This window comes from Sander vitreus, chromosome 21 (assembly GCF_031162955.1).
Source record: "Sander vitreus isolate 19-12246 chromosome 21, sanVit1, whole genome shotgun sequence".
NCBI lineage: Eukaryota > Metazoa > Chordata > Actinopteri > Perciformes > Percidae > Sander > Sander vitreus.
The window spans coordinates 11,537,157-11,553,043 of NC_135875.1; the positions used below are offsets into that span (position 1 = coordinate 11,537,157).

The 15,887-nt window shown below is 40.0% G+C and overlaps 1 protein-coding gene across 1 annotated transcript; it reads right to left on the reverse strand.

Moving 5' to 3' along the window:
* Positions 1-31: 31 nt before the first annotated feature.
* LOC144536647 (protein phosphatase 1 regulatory subunit 1B-like) lies at positions 32-13,115 on the reverse strand. Its single transcript, XM_078279892.1, has 5 exons — positions 12,809-13,115; positions 6,277-6,360; positions 4,902-4,977; positions 1,758-1,886; positions 32-1,649 (listed from the first exon to the last, which is right to left on the reverse strand). The coding sequence occupies exons 1-5, from the start codon at positions 12,920-12,922 to the stop codon at positions 1,516-1,518; spliced, it is 537 nt and encodes a 178-aa protein (XP_078136018.1). The 5' UTR covers positions 12,923-13,115; the 3' UTR covers positions 32-1,515.
* Positions 13,116-15,887: the final 2,772 nt, after the last annotated feature.

The window sequence follows — 15,887 nt, forward strand, 5'->3', positions numbered from 1 at the left end:
GATCATAAAAGTGCAAAAAGGTGTTCAGGGTCTTCATTTAATCAATCTCAATGTCTGCTGTCATTTGCAATATCGAAACACATTACTCCATGTTGTAGTCCATGTTGAGTCCATGTGTTAACTAAAATGCCATATAAAGCCTTTTGTCTTTCTTTTCTTAGAAAAGAAATATGACTGGAGCATTTTACATTCCTACAGATTCCTTTTACAGACATACAATCACACAAATACCAACAACAACTCATTATAATTGTTTGATTAGCAACCAAAACATTTATATTCAAGGTCAATGATGAACCTTTGCACTCATCATATATATTGTTTAAAAAAAAATAGGTCTTCTTTCAGTCCCCACCGATCATCTCTACCGTCACAAACAGATCATGCTTGCTAATCGCCGTGTTACAAAAAAGCCTGTTCATAATATGAAACCGTAAAAACTGTGCTGCGTTTTCGTGATTAGTTGGATTAGTCTGATATGATTTAATCTGGTCTGCTGTGGCTGTGACTGCGCTCAAAACGTCTGTAAGCCATACTCTGATTTCCTTGACCTTGGACGCAAATGTCTACAAAGTTGAGGATAGCAAACTGAAAAGAGTTGTGTACTAACTTTGGAAGCAGCCCTACATTTCCTTGGTTAAATTCCAATAGGGACTGGCTCTGCAATATAACTGTGTACTGTATACTTATCACACTGTAGTATATAATGTAATATAGTGTACCATATCTGTGTATCATATACAATAGCCTCTGGACCTTATTCACAATGTCTGGTCGAACTGTGTGAGACATAATATAAAATAACCTCATAACGACCCTAAAACGTCAGATACTACAGATAAAATAGAATCTTACATGTTTGTAAAATATGCATAAGATGGTTTATATGTTATTTTATCTTATCTTGTGCTGCGTGCATCATCTGCTCTTTCCAATAGTTCTTAAGATGTGTGTTTTAGGACGAGTATCATTATGTGGCATGCCCTGTACATGATGTGAATGAAGGTGATTCAAAATCAGATTTTTCACACATGGATATAGTTTTCTGGAAAAACTACCCAAAGTCCCAGAATGCTGTGGAATCCTGAACCTAAAAAAACATGTATTTGCTTGAGTAAATGCAGTTCTCATATTTCTTGTGCATTGTCCTTGGTTGACTTGATTTTCAGCCCTGGCCAGACGTGATTTCAGGTTAAACTTTTCCATATACCTGATCATTAATATTCTGACCTTCTTCAATGTCTGTCTGTTTTCCCTCTCTCTCTCTCTCTCTCTCTCTCTCTCGGTCTCTCTCTCTCGGTCTGTCTCTCTCATTCTCTCTCTCTTTCTCTCTCTCTAACCCTCTCTCTCTCTGCCTCTCTCTTTTCCACATTCAACTCTTTTGTCGCATGCATGCACACACTCACAGACCCAAATAACACACACCCATGCAGGCACACACACATGGCCCATACGTGTGCAATGTAACACTGTTCCACACTTACACTCAATCGCCATTGGAGCCCTATTCTTTTGTCATTCTCCTTTTACATCCTCTCTTTCTTTGGCCTCCTCTTTGTCTCCATGGTGACGGCTGAGATGAGCACTTCCTGTCAAACTGTCCGGTGGAGCACACTGATCCCTGAGAGGTTTGCTTTCTTCCCTTAGATCTGACAAGAAAGGGATTTCAAAAGTGTAAGCAATGTCTATGTGTGGCACAAATGCCAGTATATGATAGAAAAATGGCATATTGTGAAAGACCGTCCAGTCTGACCCACCTGTAGCTGAGGCTGTCTGCTGGCTCTCCTTCTCCCGTTCCTCCTCTTCCTCCCCAGAAGAGGGATCCTCTTTGTCCACAGAAGACATGTCTAGGGAGGCCAGGTGGGCCTGGCACATCCTCTGGACAGCTGAAAATACAAAACCGGATATAGAATAAAGGAGCACTGTGCCGATTTTACACATAAAAATCAGTTAATGGACAGATGATGGATGGATGAATGTATGGAAGAGATAATTCATGTTTTTGTTTCGATATTCTTTTTGTTTTTCAAATCTGCAATAACTGTTTTTCTTGCCCACTTGGGGGCGACAAAAACAAGTTGTAAACACAACATTGACATATCATCACATTTTCAGTTGATATGGCGAACCTTTTAGCAAACACTTGCTTATTTACACATCCAGCAGAAAAAATGATCATTCATTTTGAGTGTTTCTGGTGGTGTTTCAAGCTTTCATCACTCTTTCAGACTGAGTAAAATAAAGAGCATTAGATTTAGCATGATTTATTTTGTAACCAGAAAATGTTCCATATAATTTCTGATAATTTAGTAAGTGCATGAAAGGACCATGATACGTTCTTTGAAAATAGGACAATGTCATCTGCATATTAGGGCTGTTGGTACGAATTCCAAAAGTCGAATATAATTCAAATAGTAAAATAATCAATATTATTTGAATGCTGAAACTACTATTCAAATGTGATTTTTATAAATAGGTTGGCTAACGTTAGCTAATCTCCCTCTTCTCATGTCACGTCTGATGAACAATAACTTACAGGAGTGAGAAACACAAGGCATTGTGAGCTAACGTTACGTACCGAGTAACGTTAGTACAGGGGGGAGTGACAGGCTGTGGCTGGAAATCGGAAGAAGGATGGGAACTAATTTTAACATAACTTTAAAATCGACATCCACCGAGCCAAAATGCTTATGTTATCAATAGTTAGCTCGTTCTGGTTTCCTAACTGCTTCTTGAGTTATAGGAGCTTAGCTGAGAGCTTCATGGAGACAGCTAAAGTTTATGTTAGCTGCCCTACAGCTGTCAGAGTTAGCTTCGACTTCATAGATTACGTTCTAACAGCTGTATTCTCAGTATCGTGACAATCTGCAAGAAACAGGTTGCTTTCATGTCTTCAGCTGTCCTGTCAAAAATAAAGGCTAAAAATACCCCAAAAATATATCTTTAATCTTTAAAAAGAAATGCAATGCGGCATGACGTAGATCCCCTTCAAGGCCAGGCTGATGTTGGAAGTGCCTCTAGTGGACAGAACGTGTAACAACTAGGGTTGGGTACCTTTCGCATCTGAACCAATACCACTACCGATACTGGTACCTGGAATTCAGTTCCCGGTACCCAACGTTACAAAAAAATTATTTCAGTTGTAAAAATAATTCCAAACCTATTTACTTACAACATTATGTTATTTATTTATAATATTTTACACTGACAGAAATGAAACAAAAACAATAATAAAACCCCTCCCTCTCTCGTCACAAACTCGTCCCTACAACCTATTAAATTGAATTATTCAACTTTTATTCTAATTTGTATATTATTCTTTTTCATTATGACCGTTTTTAATTACTTTTTAATGTTTCATGTAAAGCACTTTGAATTGCCTTGTAGCTGAAAGGTGCTGTAGAAATAAAGTTGCCTTGCCTTACAACCTCATCCTGTCAGTCAGTCCCCAGGGCACAGAAACCACTGTTGTGCCTGCTCGTCTCACAGGAAGTGTAATGTCAACAGCACTGCGACCGCTTTTGCCTCGCCCTTAATATCATATCACAGTGAAAGGTGTCTGCGTGAAGTTTTGAAAAACTGTAACCACACTTGAAACCACTTCATCGGCATTGCCGTGACTCACTGTGACTTCAACAAAACTGCAGAGCCGACGTAGTTTGCTCCGTCCGCACCTCTGCGTGCGTGTGTGTGTGTGTGTCTGTGTCGGACCTCTGCTCTCTGTCAATATGCAGAGAGGACAGATAAGCTTGCGCTTACTCTCAGGTACCGAAATTTAAGTGAACCAATACTCGGTAGTACCGACGTGATTCGGTCGGTACCGGGTAAAGTACCGGGTTCGGTATCCAACCCTAGTAACAACAACCACATGCTTATAGTGGCATTGACAATGCATATGCCTGAGTAGTGTAGTACATATTTATAACAGGCTGCATATGATCATTAAATATTTGAATATTATTTGAATATTAAAAAAACAAATGAAATTTGAATGGTATAGAGGAAGACTGACAGTTTTACTGCATATAGAGAGATGTTTGTATCATTGTTATGCTGTACATATGATTAAAGCATGAGCTATAATGGATTGAACCAGTGGTTCAATAAAAAATAATAAAAAAGGAGTGGTGATAAGGGGCTCTGGACCTATAGTATTAGTTATCTATTAGTTATAAAGTAAGCCACTTTATAGTAGTTTTACCCTTTTAATAATATTTTCTCCCAAAACTCAAACTAAATCTTGGTAGAACTTCGAACAGGCCATTCCACTCTGTTGAAAATATCACTGATGGATGTGGTTGGGTGTGGTCAGAAGTGTGCTTTGTTGCACCTGTAACCACACCCAACAGTGATGTCATGGAGTCGTGTACACTGCTGCAAGGTGAGAAGTTAAAGTTGATAATTAGTGGGTGATATCTAGTATTGTCACTTCTGAAATGAAGAGATGGTGTTTATATACAAATGTGTAGGTATGTTGTTGAAATGTAATGTATCACACCAATACACTTTCAGTAAAACAATGTAGACATTGATCTTAAGGGTCAAATAATGATGTTTTTGTGTGTTTATATTTGTGTGACTCTGGGTGTATCCATGTATGTGTGACACCATGTTGCAGCTGTGTGCCCATCCTATAATCCAGGATGATCCAGAACAGACTCACAGCTGTCTCTGCTCCTAATCTCACATAACACACACACACACACACACACACACACACACACACACACACACACACACACACACCTCACTGTGTTTTTTGGATACACATATTCCAAAACAGATATAAACCACAAGGCAGATGCTACAGCAGAATTAGATCTCACAAATTATTTTATTTTGTGTCATTTGTTACGTAAATTCAAACACACATTTAAATATATTCAAAACAGTGCATTTACCTTTAAGTGATGGTGGCTGGTAGGTTGACGTGTGAACCAGGTTGGCTTTCAAGGCTCCATTTTCCCCCAGAACCCACTGCAGAAGTAAAGCATCCAAAACCCGGTTTACAGATTATCGGATATATGTACAGTAAATGTTTTAGCCATATTTCAGTGGAAAATACCCAACACTACCCCACAGTGCTGTAGCCTCAGATACATCTCGGACTATAGTAAATTGTTATTATTTCATTATTTTCTGAATTGTTAACATTATAGTAGAAAGGAAGTAAAGATGAGAAATTCCATCAAGATGAAAAACTGCAATACAAGAGAAATAAAACCAATTCATTTGACTGTCAGACATTTTTGAAGGAAAGAGGGAAAATGTAGTTTTGGAGTCTCAACCAGATTGTCACACAGTAATTTATAATATTGTGATACTGTCACCATGGCTGCCTCAGCTGTTTTTATTTTGCTCTGTCTTCCCCTTTGTCCCTGTCCCTAGCCACTTCTCACTTCCCCCAGGGCCATGCATTTATGAGGAACTTCCCAGACATGCCATTCTCCACCTGTCCACTAAATGCCCACCAATCCTGTTCTGACTCCCACATCCACCTGTACATCCCCACCTGCTGACACACCTGCCTCTCATTATCTCATCAGCCCTTTCCCTTTGCTAATTTATCATGTTGTCAGTGTTGCCTTTGCATCCAGCCATTTGTACCTGTTTCTGCTTTCTTGTTACATGTTCCAGTGTATTAACCTGTTGCCTGTCCCATTAGACATGTCTTCTTGGATTTGTTTGACTTTTCAGACTCCATCTAATGTGTCAGCCTGTTCCGGACCATTGCCTTTAGTAATATTTCCTTCATCCTAAATTTCTTGCCTTGTATATGTATTTGTCTTCATTTGGGTCCTCAATCCTATTACCTCGTACACGCACACACACACACACACACACACACACACACACACACACACACACACACACACACACATACATACACACTTGACAGATACAGATCGAATTTACTTTTGGTGTGCACCCACACTCTCTCATCCCACCTAATATACTCCTGCCTCCAATGCAAACATGCAACATTTCCCAGAATGCCTTCCTAAAACCCCCACAAAACAAACCTGAGAGTGCTGCATTCACTTTGCGTACATATATTTAGAGCTTGAAAACATAAAGAGTCACTCACAAACATTACTCAACAAACAAACTTGCATTGTGTTCTGGTGTATTAAGACTACTGAGAGTGAACAAATGAGTGTCTCGGCCTCCTTTTAAAATCATTGAAATTTGATGGAAAATGGTGAGTGACTTTAGCCTTTGGTCTTTAATTCTGGTGGATTTTAAGTCCCAAATAGTGCACACCATCTGGTCTACCTGGTGAGGGCCGATGTCTTCCTCTGGTGATGGTGGTTCTGTCAATCTGAAGAGTGTGGCTGGTGTCGGCCTCCGACGTCGAATCTTAGCAAAGATAGAAAGAGAGAGTCTATCAAACCATGCTGAGTGAATTTGTGTATATTTGCATATGTGTGTGCTAAGCAAACCCCTAACACAAACAGCCCCATCCATAGGAACAAGGTCAGACTGATACCAACAGTCTTTTATGTAGCCTTGTGGTTCTTGATGTTACAGAGGATTTTTTTTCTGTGACAACTATGCAATGAGAAATGCATATCATTGCGTAACAACATTTAAAAGATTGTTGCCCAGATTGTTCCTGAATGTGGATTACATCTTGTTATAGATGGCAGCTGCCTGGATTATTTAAATGTGTGCAGTATTACACTGCATGTTCCCATCACTTGGTCGTAATCATTTAGGTTTTCAATTATTCTGTCCAGTGTGTTATTTCACCATCAAATGCATGTCCACTTCTACTTAAACTGCCTTGAACAATCTTGCATCATACTGCCAAATAATAATAGCCCTCTTCCCTTCACTGATTGGCGGTGGGTGGTTTACAGTTTAAATATAGGTGTTCTGTTTTTTTTTTAGGTTTTATGTCATTCAACATCACTTATTGGTGGAAAGTGTTTTTTTCTTTCCAACTAAAGCAATTTTCAGTTACTATTTAAGTAAATTTAACATCAAGCAGGGGTCAAAATATATAATGATCTCCAGCTGTTGTTACTACTAGAGATGTTCCGATACCGATACCAGTATCGGTATCGGCTCCGATACTGCCTAAAACGCTGGTATCGGTATCGGGAAGTACTGGAGTTTATGCACCGATCCGATACCACGTAATAAAGCCCAACAGAAAATCTACTTTAAAGTAGTTTATTTATGTTCTTTTTCCATTATAACTGACTGTCAAACTGGATCACAAAAGAAAGTTCTGGGGCGTTCATCGTTTGTGTTTGTTCATGTTTCACAAAGAGTTTAACCTGAGCCAGACTGACAACAAAGATATAGAAAGCATATCACATCCATACAGGGATAGTAGTATACAGTTGTTAAAACATAATAAAATATATGACACACTGGTATCGGATTGGTACTCAGTATCGGCCGATACGCAAGTTCAGGTATCGGAATCGGTATCGGGAAGCAAAAAATGGTATCGGACCATCTCTAGTTACTACTGATGTATTATACTACTGCACTTGTTGGATACAACCTGATGTCTCCTCTCAGGTCATAAACTGTGGGCTCAAGAAACAGATATTCTGCATTCCTGTTGCTCCCTCATCTTCATGTATTGTATGTGTGAAGCAGAGTGAGTGATAACCCAGCAGTTATGCAACTGAAATGAAATGTAACTTTAAAATGTCATCAGTTTCAGTCTGATATGAGAAGACTTTCAATACTTTACAATCATATGGAATATAAAATTCAATGATTCAAAATTCAGGAATTCACTCTGAATGTTTTTTTAAATTGCACCTAAACACATTTTTATGCTACTTCTATTCCATATTAGGGGGAAATATTGTACTTACTGCACTACATTTATTTTACAGTTATTGTTACTCATAACTTTTCAGATTGAGATTTTGAATGCAGAAATTATTATCAGTTTATGTTACTGATTAAACTACACAGAAGCACATACAATACTTAAAACTAGCTCCACCTTGACCAGCTACAGCATTAAAGTACTCCTTATATGTTAATGCATCAATAAAATAACACTACAGGAGACATTCTGCATACTAAGTACTTTTACTTTTAAGTACATGTTGTTGCCAATACTTCAGTTATTTTCTGAAAATGTTATTTTCACCTATTGTTATGATTTAAGTCCAAGCGATGCCAACCCTTGATTATTCACAGTACAATGATAAACAATAATAAAACACCTCCTTCTGGCTAACAATAACTAAGTGTTATGAAATATACAATAGATCCATCACTCTCTCTTTATTTTGTAACGTGTTATGGTAATAAGATTGTTGTGAGATACAAGGGGCTGCCAAGCCAATCCCAGCTGAGAGTGTAGGAATAAAATGTGTGGGCAGCTTTGGTTGACTCTGGAGTAACTCGCTAACTTCCTGCATCTGCCTCATTCTGCGTGCTGAAATCATACATATTCATTATTCAGACACTGGAATTAAATATGCTGCCCGTTGTGGGGGAACAAATTTAAATATGAATTACAAGGCATCCAATTAGAGGTTTAAAATGTGTCAACATAAAAATTCAAATGCAATACTCTAACAAACACATATAGACACACAATGCTCTGACGTGTGTCGTGCAGGAACACACACACACACACACACACACACACACACACACACACACACACATACACACACACACACACACACACACACACACACACACACACACACACACATATCTCTCAGGAAAAAAAACATGTGCAGTCAAAGGTAAGCCCCTGTCTGAGACACAGTGACCTTTTCTGAGTGTTTTGTTAACATAGTTGCCAGAAGGTCAAGCACCTACAGGGAACACGGTATTTTCATCAGGTTGTCGCCCTGCATGTCTGAAATGCATATTACAGTAATACCTGTGCCAGCTCAGTGAAACTGCACTGCACATTTGTTAGCACATACAGCTAGCTGGTATAGATTCAATTCCCTGGTTTTGTGTTTATTTAGGGCACTCTTTTGCTTGAATAGGCTAAATGTGATGATATAACGCATATATATGCATATCATATAGCCAAGTGAGCAGTAACCTCCTGCATTGTAGAGATAAGCTACTATTGGGGATTTGTTTTGTTCAGAGTTGAGTTAGTTTTCTTTTACTTGTATACATATATTGAACGTGTCATCACGATTCAGGAAATGCGAGACTAGGTGCGTTTAAAAAACTATTTAAACACTAATGAAACCCACTAAAAACGCTTTTCATACATCTTTACAGTAAAACACTGAACTTTAAAAACAGCCCTAATGTTTTATACTGTTAGCAGCACAGAGTATCTGTGCATTCACTGAAATATCATTCAAGGTTTTACACACCATCATTGTGTTGTTAAAGGCTGTTTAACAAAGAACATCTGGTAAATAAAACTTTGATGTAAAGTTAGGGATATCAAGTAATTCATTTTGGTGCAAGCAGTCACACAACACCATGCCGTGGCCAGTGACAGTGAGGACAGCCGGACGAAACACTACTCCAACTGTGCACGTCTGATGTGTTAATGCATTTTCTGTTCTAATTTTCTGCAGTTTTTGGAAACTATCCAGCAAAAGGTAGAAATGTAGCAGCTACAACCTCACTGTCACTTCAATGTAGTGCCCGCATCATAAATCATTAATCCCCCACCTTATTTTGGGTAGGTAGGATGACCTTCGTGGTTACATAATGTTCAACTTCAATGCATTAATCTGGTATAATGCACAATGGCAGCACTGGGTGGGTACAGTGTCCTGAAGAGCCCTTCATAGAGAAACCTTTCCACTTAACAATTAAGACCATGCAGTGAAACATAAAGTATTTATTTTATACAATGCTTTCAATTTATTCTGTGAATAATCCTGTGTAGAGCTTGATTTGATGTTCAAGAAAACATAATGAGATAGACTGTTGCCATTTGATTTGTTTTCCAGTGAGGAATTTCACAATAGACGAGAGTTGATTAAAGAACATTACCCCTGATTTTTAACCCTTATCAACCAGACAGAAGGGCTGCATATATACACATACGCTACAACTGGAACTGGAAACATCCCATTGCAAGTATCTACATTTAGCTGGAGTTACAGTGTCCTATTCATGGCAAGAAAATATGTTATTTCCTGTTTCCAGCTAGCCAGACATTCTCAGCTGGTCTGGTTCCTTGTAAATAGGACTAACAGAGCAGAATGAAGTATGCTTTGTTGGGTGGAAAAGACCCTACTGGACTTTAGAGCTCTTGGTTGTGCTGCAGTGAAAAAATGTTCTTATCATTAGCATCCTTGCCCTCAGTCATCCACAGCTAATCCCTTTGGTTTTAATCAGTAATTTCCTTGGCTGATGTTTATTCTCTCTTCCCTTTTCTTACGTGACCTCTGTCAGTTATCTTTCTCTATTTCCCCTCACTCTTGTCCCCAACACTTTGCTTTATTTATACATTCCCGCTCTTTCCACTTATCTCTCTACCTGTCTCTGTTTCCATGCTACTGCTTGCTATTTCAATGCTAATTTTATGGCTGTGTTTTGGAAATGTTGCACACAAGAACTCAGCTGACCCTCACATATACCCCATATAGCCTTCTGCTGGCTGGTTTCAGTCACTATCAGTGGGAATGTGCAGCGGGGTCAGCCTTTGATAAGGGCAACAAAAGGACAGGATACCGTTGAGCTAACCTCACAGGGCTGCGTGAGAAGACTATCGATTTGAAAATGACCTTCTTGGCAACTTTGTAGACTCTTGAGCAGTCCAGCTTGATTATTCATTAATCAAATCCTCAGAATCAAAACGTAGATTAGATTACAAGACAGGTTGGTCTACCAAAGAGGTTGTATTATTACTATTGTGAGATGTGCATTTGTGAAAGTTAAATCTCCAGTGTGGTTTGGAAAAAAAGTGAAGAAATGCATCTGGTCAGCTACAACCATTACCCAAAAGCAACCGCAACATGCTAGGGTCAATTATCAAGGAGAGTCGTGGTTGGCTGCATTCAGAAACATCTCAAGTACAGTTGAGTCTCATCCCACATGACATGACCATTAGGCAGTTAGGGTGGCAGCCTGCACTGCAATGGTGAGTGGGGAAATAAGAAAGAGAAACAATAAACAGGGGTTATCATGCAGGCAGCCTAAATCATGCATTATAAAAATGAATTTGCAGCTGAATCATTCCTTCAGCTGGATTTCTGGTATGTTAAGCATTGAGGAAATTCCTCAAATCGGCAGCAGATTTTTCTCCACTAGGAAACAGGTGATCCTATAAGGAGAGTTAGGGTCACTTTGGTGACGATAAGAAGATGTATCCTAAGATGTATAATGACGTAAGAACCTTTTGCGTGCTTTACCAGGGAATGCTATTGCTTTTATTCCCATTATATCCGTGCCAGAAGATTTGCAGTAATCTTCCTGAGACGCCAAATTGCCAGAACGTCTTATAGATAAAGAACTGACTCAGCTCAAATGATGCTGTCAATGAGCATTTACGGGTTGAAATGTATGTAGAAAAGAGTCTTAATAATCGAAGACTATTGAAGTAATGAGCAACACTTGTAATGTAAAACCTTCCCGGTTAGTTTGTTCCAGTACAATGACAAATTTCAACTGTTTTCAGATGTGACACATTAGGGTTGCTTAAAATAAGCAAATGAAGAAATGAAGGGGTAAAGAAAGTAGTCCAAAGCTAGAGAGACTGGAAATTGAGCTGTAAACAACAGATGTGTGAAAAATATTTGAGTGCCAGCTATTATTGATTTATTAGTTTATTTTTGCATTCCAGCCTGAAACAAGCTCTCCAAGCAGATGCCCCGTGAAATCTCAAAATCTTGGGAGGAAATGAGGATATTGCACCTGGTCTCTAATAATATTTCCCTCGGGGCTATCTGTCCAAAAGGCTTTTGACTCATAAGCGGAAGAAATGGACAAACCTTTTATTTGCTGGAGGAATTGTATCCAAAAGTTATCTCAGTGTTACACGAATGTCCTTTATGGGCTGTTATTGCTGGACTAAATGCTAGTCTGCATCCATACTGCACAGGCCAACATTATTCCTGTTCACACTGCACTATTTCTCCAACATAGCTTCTGATGTCAGCATGTTTCACCTGCATTTGCTTTGGAATCCTTCAGCATATATTGCACTTACCACCTCCTCGTAAAATATGACTAACAACGTGACCTTCTATATTTTGTTTCACAGATGTGCTAGGGGCATTATTGCTCAGGCACATAATCTCATTTTTAATATAACTAACAGTGCTTTATCCCTCGCTTCCTGCTCCTCCGCCTCCTCTTCCGCCTCCTCCGCTCCTTTTGAAGGGCAGAGATTCCTCATCACTTTTAAGGGCTCCTAAAACGGAGACTGCACAGCTCACATTAATCCCAGTGCTGCCCACAGACAGAGTAACACCCAATGTCAAAATACAGAGTTCTGCAAAGTTGTGCTAGACTGGTTATGTAACTGTCTGTCAGTGGCCAGGCCTGATGCTTCAGATGCTATACAGAGGAGGGTGACACTCACTTTGTGTTCTTAAAAGTCAGGATGAAAGTTAGAAGCAGGCATGTTTCAAATTTTTATCATTACTTTTATCTATTTTTGCCAGGTAGCTTGACCATAACAGTCTAAAAATAGTGTGTACATGTGATTGTTACAGATGTTTTAGGCTGCACAACAATGACACAAAGCACTGAAACAGGTTTTGGTATATGACCCAAGTTTGACCTCATTCTTCCACCCACGCAGGCACGCACGCGCACGCACGCACACACACACACACACACACACACACACACACACACACAATCATCACCACACGCCCTGGCTCACCATCTCCACCTGTCGCGGGTCCAGCTGGGTGGGCACGGAGGAAGGCACAGAGAACTGGATCTTCCTCCTCGCATCCTTGTCTTCCTCCGTGTCTGCGGGCAGCAGCGGGTCCATGGTATCCAGCCGATCACCTCCACAGCCAAAGATGTCCAACGAAGAAGTCCCGTTTCGATTGAACTTCCTGTGTAAGCTCTGTATGACTCCCCAAATGACAAAACTGCAACTGAAGTCCAAACAGTCCTCTAGTCTCTTTGGACTCTTGAGTTGCGTTTGACAGCGTTGCCTGTTTCCTCCTCTCTCGCGCCTCTCTTTCTGTCTCCCTCCCTCCCTCCCTCACACACACACACACACACACACACACACACACACACACACACACACACACACACTGTCAGTAAGTCTCTCGCTCCCGCCGTGTCTCTGCACGGACCTGTTTTGTGTGTGATGAGGACAGGAGAGGAGTGTAGGGTGCGTGCAGCAGAACGTGCTCAGGCTTTGTGATGCTTTCAGTTGCCGTCGGAAAGACTCGCAGCAACTGCAATTCAAAAGTGGCCCAAATTAATTTCCCTTGACCTAAACTGAGAATAAGACGTTTCTAAAAACGCGATGCTTTCAATGCCAGGTTCAAAACCTCTTCTTTGAAATATGAGGATATAAATAATGACATTTCTTGTTGTCCTCTCTCTTTTTTAAATAGTAGGCTACAGCCTCCACAAGGGTCTGCAATGTAAAATACACACCTACTTTATTCAGTTATAAAAGACAAGAAACTGCTACCATTGCTATTCTTTAAACACAGTATTTGTGTGTTCTCAAGGTAGACTCAAAGATAACTGCTCTTTCTCCAAGGCTATATTACAGTGGGGCAAAAAAGTATTTAGTCAGCCACCAATTGTGCAAGTTCTCCCACTTAAAAAGATGAGAGGCCTGTAATTTTCATCATAGGTACACTTCAACTATGAGAGACAAAATGAGAAAAACAAATCCAGAAAATCACATTGTAGGATTTTTAATGAATGTATTTGCAAATTATGGTGGAAAATAAGTATTTGGTCAATAACAAAAGTTCATCTCAATACTTTGTTATATACCCTTTGTTGGCAATGACAGAGGTCAAACGTTTTCTGTAAGTCTTCACAAGGTTTTCACACACTGTTGCTGGTATTTTGGCCCATTCCTCCATGCAGATCTCCTCTAGAGCAGTGATGTTTTGGGGCTGTCGCTGGGCAACACGGACTTTCAACTCCCTCCAAAGATTTTCTATGGGGTTGAGATCTGGAGACTGGCTAGGCCACTCCAGGACCTTGAAATGCTTCTTACGAAGCCACTCCTTCGTTGGCCGGGCGGTGTGTTTGGGATCATTGTCATGCTGAAAGACCCAGCCACGTTTCATCTTCAGTGCCCTTGCTGATGGAAGGAGGTTTTCACTCAAACTCTCACGATACATGGCCCCATTCATTCTTTCCTTTACACTGATCAGTCGTCCTGGTCCCTTTGCAGAAAAACAGCCCCAAAGCATGACGTTTCCACCCCCATGCTTCACAGTATGTATGGTGTTCTTTGGATGCAACTCAGCATTCTTTCCCCTCCAAACACGACGAGTTGAGTTTTTACCAAAAGGTTCCATTTTGGTTTCTTTCATTCTCCCAATCCTCTTCTGGATCATCCAAATGCTCTCTACCAAACTCCAGACGGGCCTGGACATGTACTGGCTTAAGCAGGGGCACACGTCTGGCACTGCAGGATTTGAGTCCCCGGCGGCATAGTGTGTTACTGATGGTAGCCTTTGTTACTTTGGTCCCAGCTCACTGCAGGTCATTCACTAGGTCCCCCCGTGTGGTTCTGGGATTTTTGCTCACTGTTCTTGTGATCATTTTGACCCCATGGGGTGAGATCTTGCGTGGAGCCCCAGATTGAGGGAGATTATTAGTGGTCTTGTATGTCTTCCATTTTCTCATAATTGCTCCCACAGTTGATTTCTTCACACCAAGCTGCTTATCTATTGCAGATTCAGTCTTCCCAGCCTGGTGCAGGTCTACAATTTTGTTTCTGGTGTCCTTTGACAGCTCTTTGGTCTTGGCCGTAGTGGAGTTTGGAGTGTGACTGTTTGAGGTTGTGGACAGGTGTCTTTTATACTGATAACAAGTTCAAACAGGTGCCATTAATACAGGTAACGAGTGGAGGACAGAGGAGCCTCTTAAAGAAGAAGTTACAGGTCTGTGAGAGCCAGAAATCTTGCTTGTTTGTAGGTGACCAAATACTTATTTTCCTGAGGAATTTGCAAATAAATTCATTAAAAATCCTACAATGTGATTTTCTGGATTTTTTTCCCTCATTTTGTCTCTCATAGTTGAAATGTACCTATGATGAACATTACAGGCCTCTCTCATCTTCTTAAGTGGGAGAACTTGTACAATTGGTGGCTAACTAAATAATTTTTGCCCCACTGTACATGTAGTCAGTTGGAAAATCCATTGCCATGGCAACAGCTTCTCTTCACAGTGTGGAGTGTTGGCAGTAAGGGTAGGCCAGTGTGTCTGTATGTGTTGGTGACTGAGTTATTAAGAGTAAGTTTAAGGAGAGACAGTTGAGGTAAGAGTACAAATTCCTATGCTGATGAATAACAAAAAGAGAGAAAGGGAAACATTATGTTTGCTGCAGGGAGGTTAACAGACAACTTGCTCTGACTATCAAATGATGTCTGCTTTTCATGTAGGCTAATATCAATAACAGCAGACAGTTCCTGTCCATTTACACACAAATACATGCTTCATAGTGTTGCAAATTCATTGTGCATTTAAAGATGAGAGAGGAGAGAGAATAGGCTACATACAGAACAGATACCTCGAAATACCTGGAAATGTTGCAGTGTTACCGTTCTCACTTATTTGTATTTATATATTTTTTAACTGCAATGTCCACACTGTAAATAGGCCTGTATATATTAGTTCAAATTGACCTGATTTCATTAATATATGTGATTCCAATGCTGCAATGTTACAGAGCCCAGTTTAAACTTTAATCTGGTAGATCTTTACTTATTGTACGTACATTTTTGTTTTTTTATTTCACACTTGCT

What these genes read in the sequence shown, in the direction of transcription:
- LOC144536647 (XM_078279892.1), bottom strand. Translation starts at nt 12,922, where the DNA reads ATGGACCCGCTGCTGCCCGCAGACACGGAGGAAGACAAGGATGCGAGG. An exon ending in AAGACATCGGCCCTCACCAG is followed by an intron (nt 4,978 to 6,276) that starts GTAGACCAGATG and finishes TTACTTCTGCAG; the next exon opens with TGGGTTCTGGGGGAAAATGG. An exon ending in GCAGACAGCCTCAGCTACAG is followed by an intron (nt 1,650 to 1,757) that starts GTGGGTCAGACT and finishes CTTTCTTGTCAG; the next exon opens with ATCTAAGGGAAGAAAGCAAA.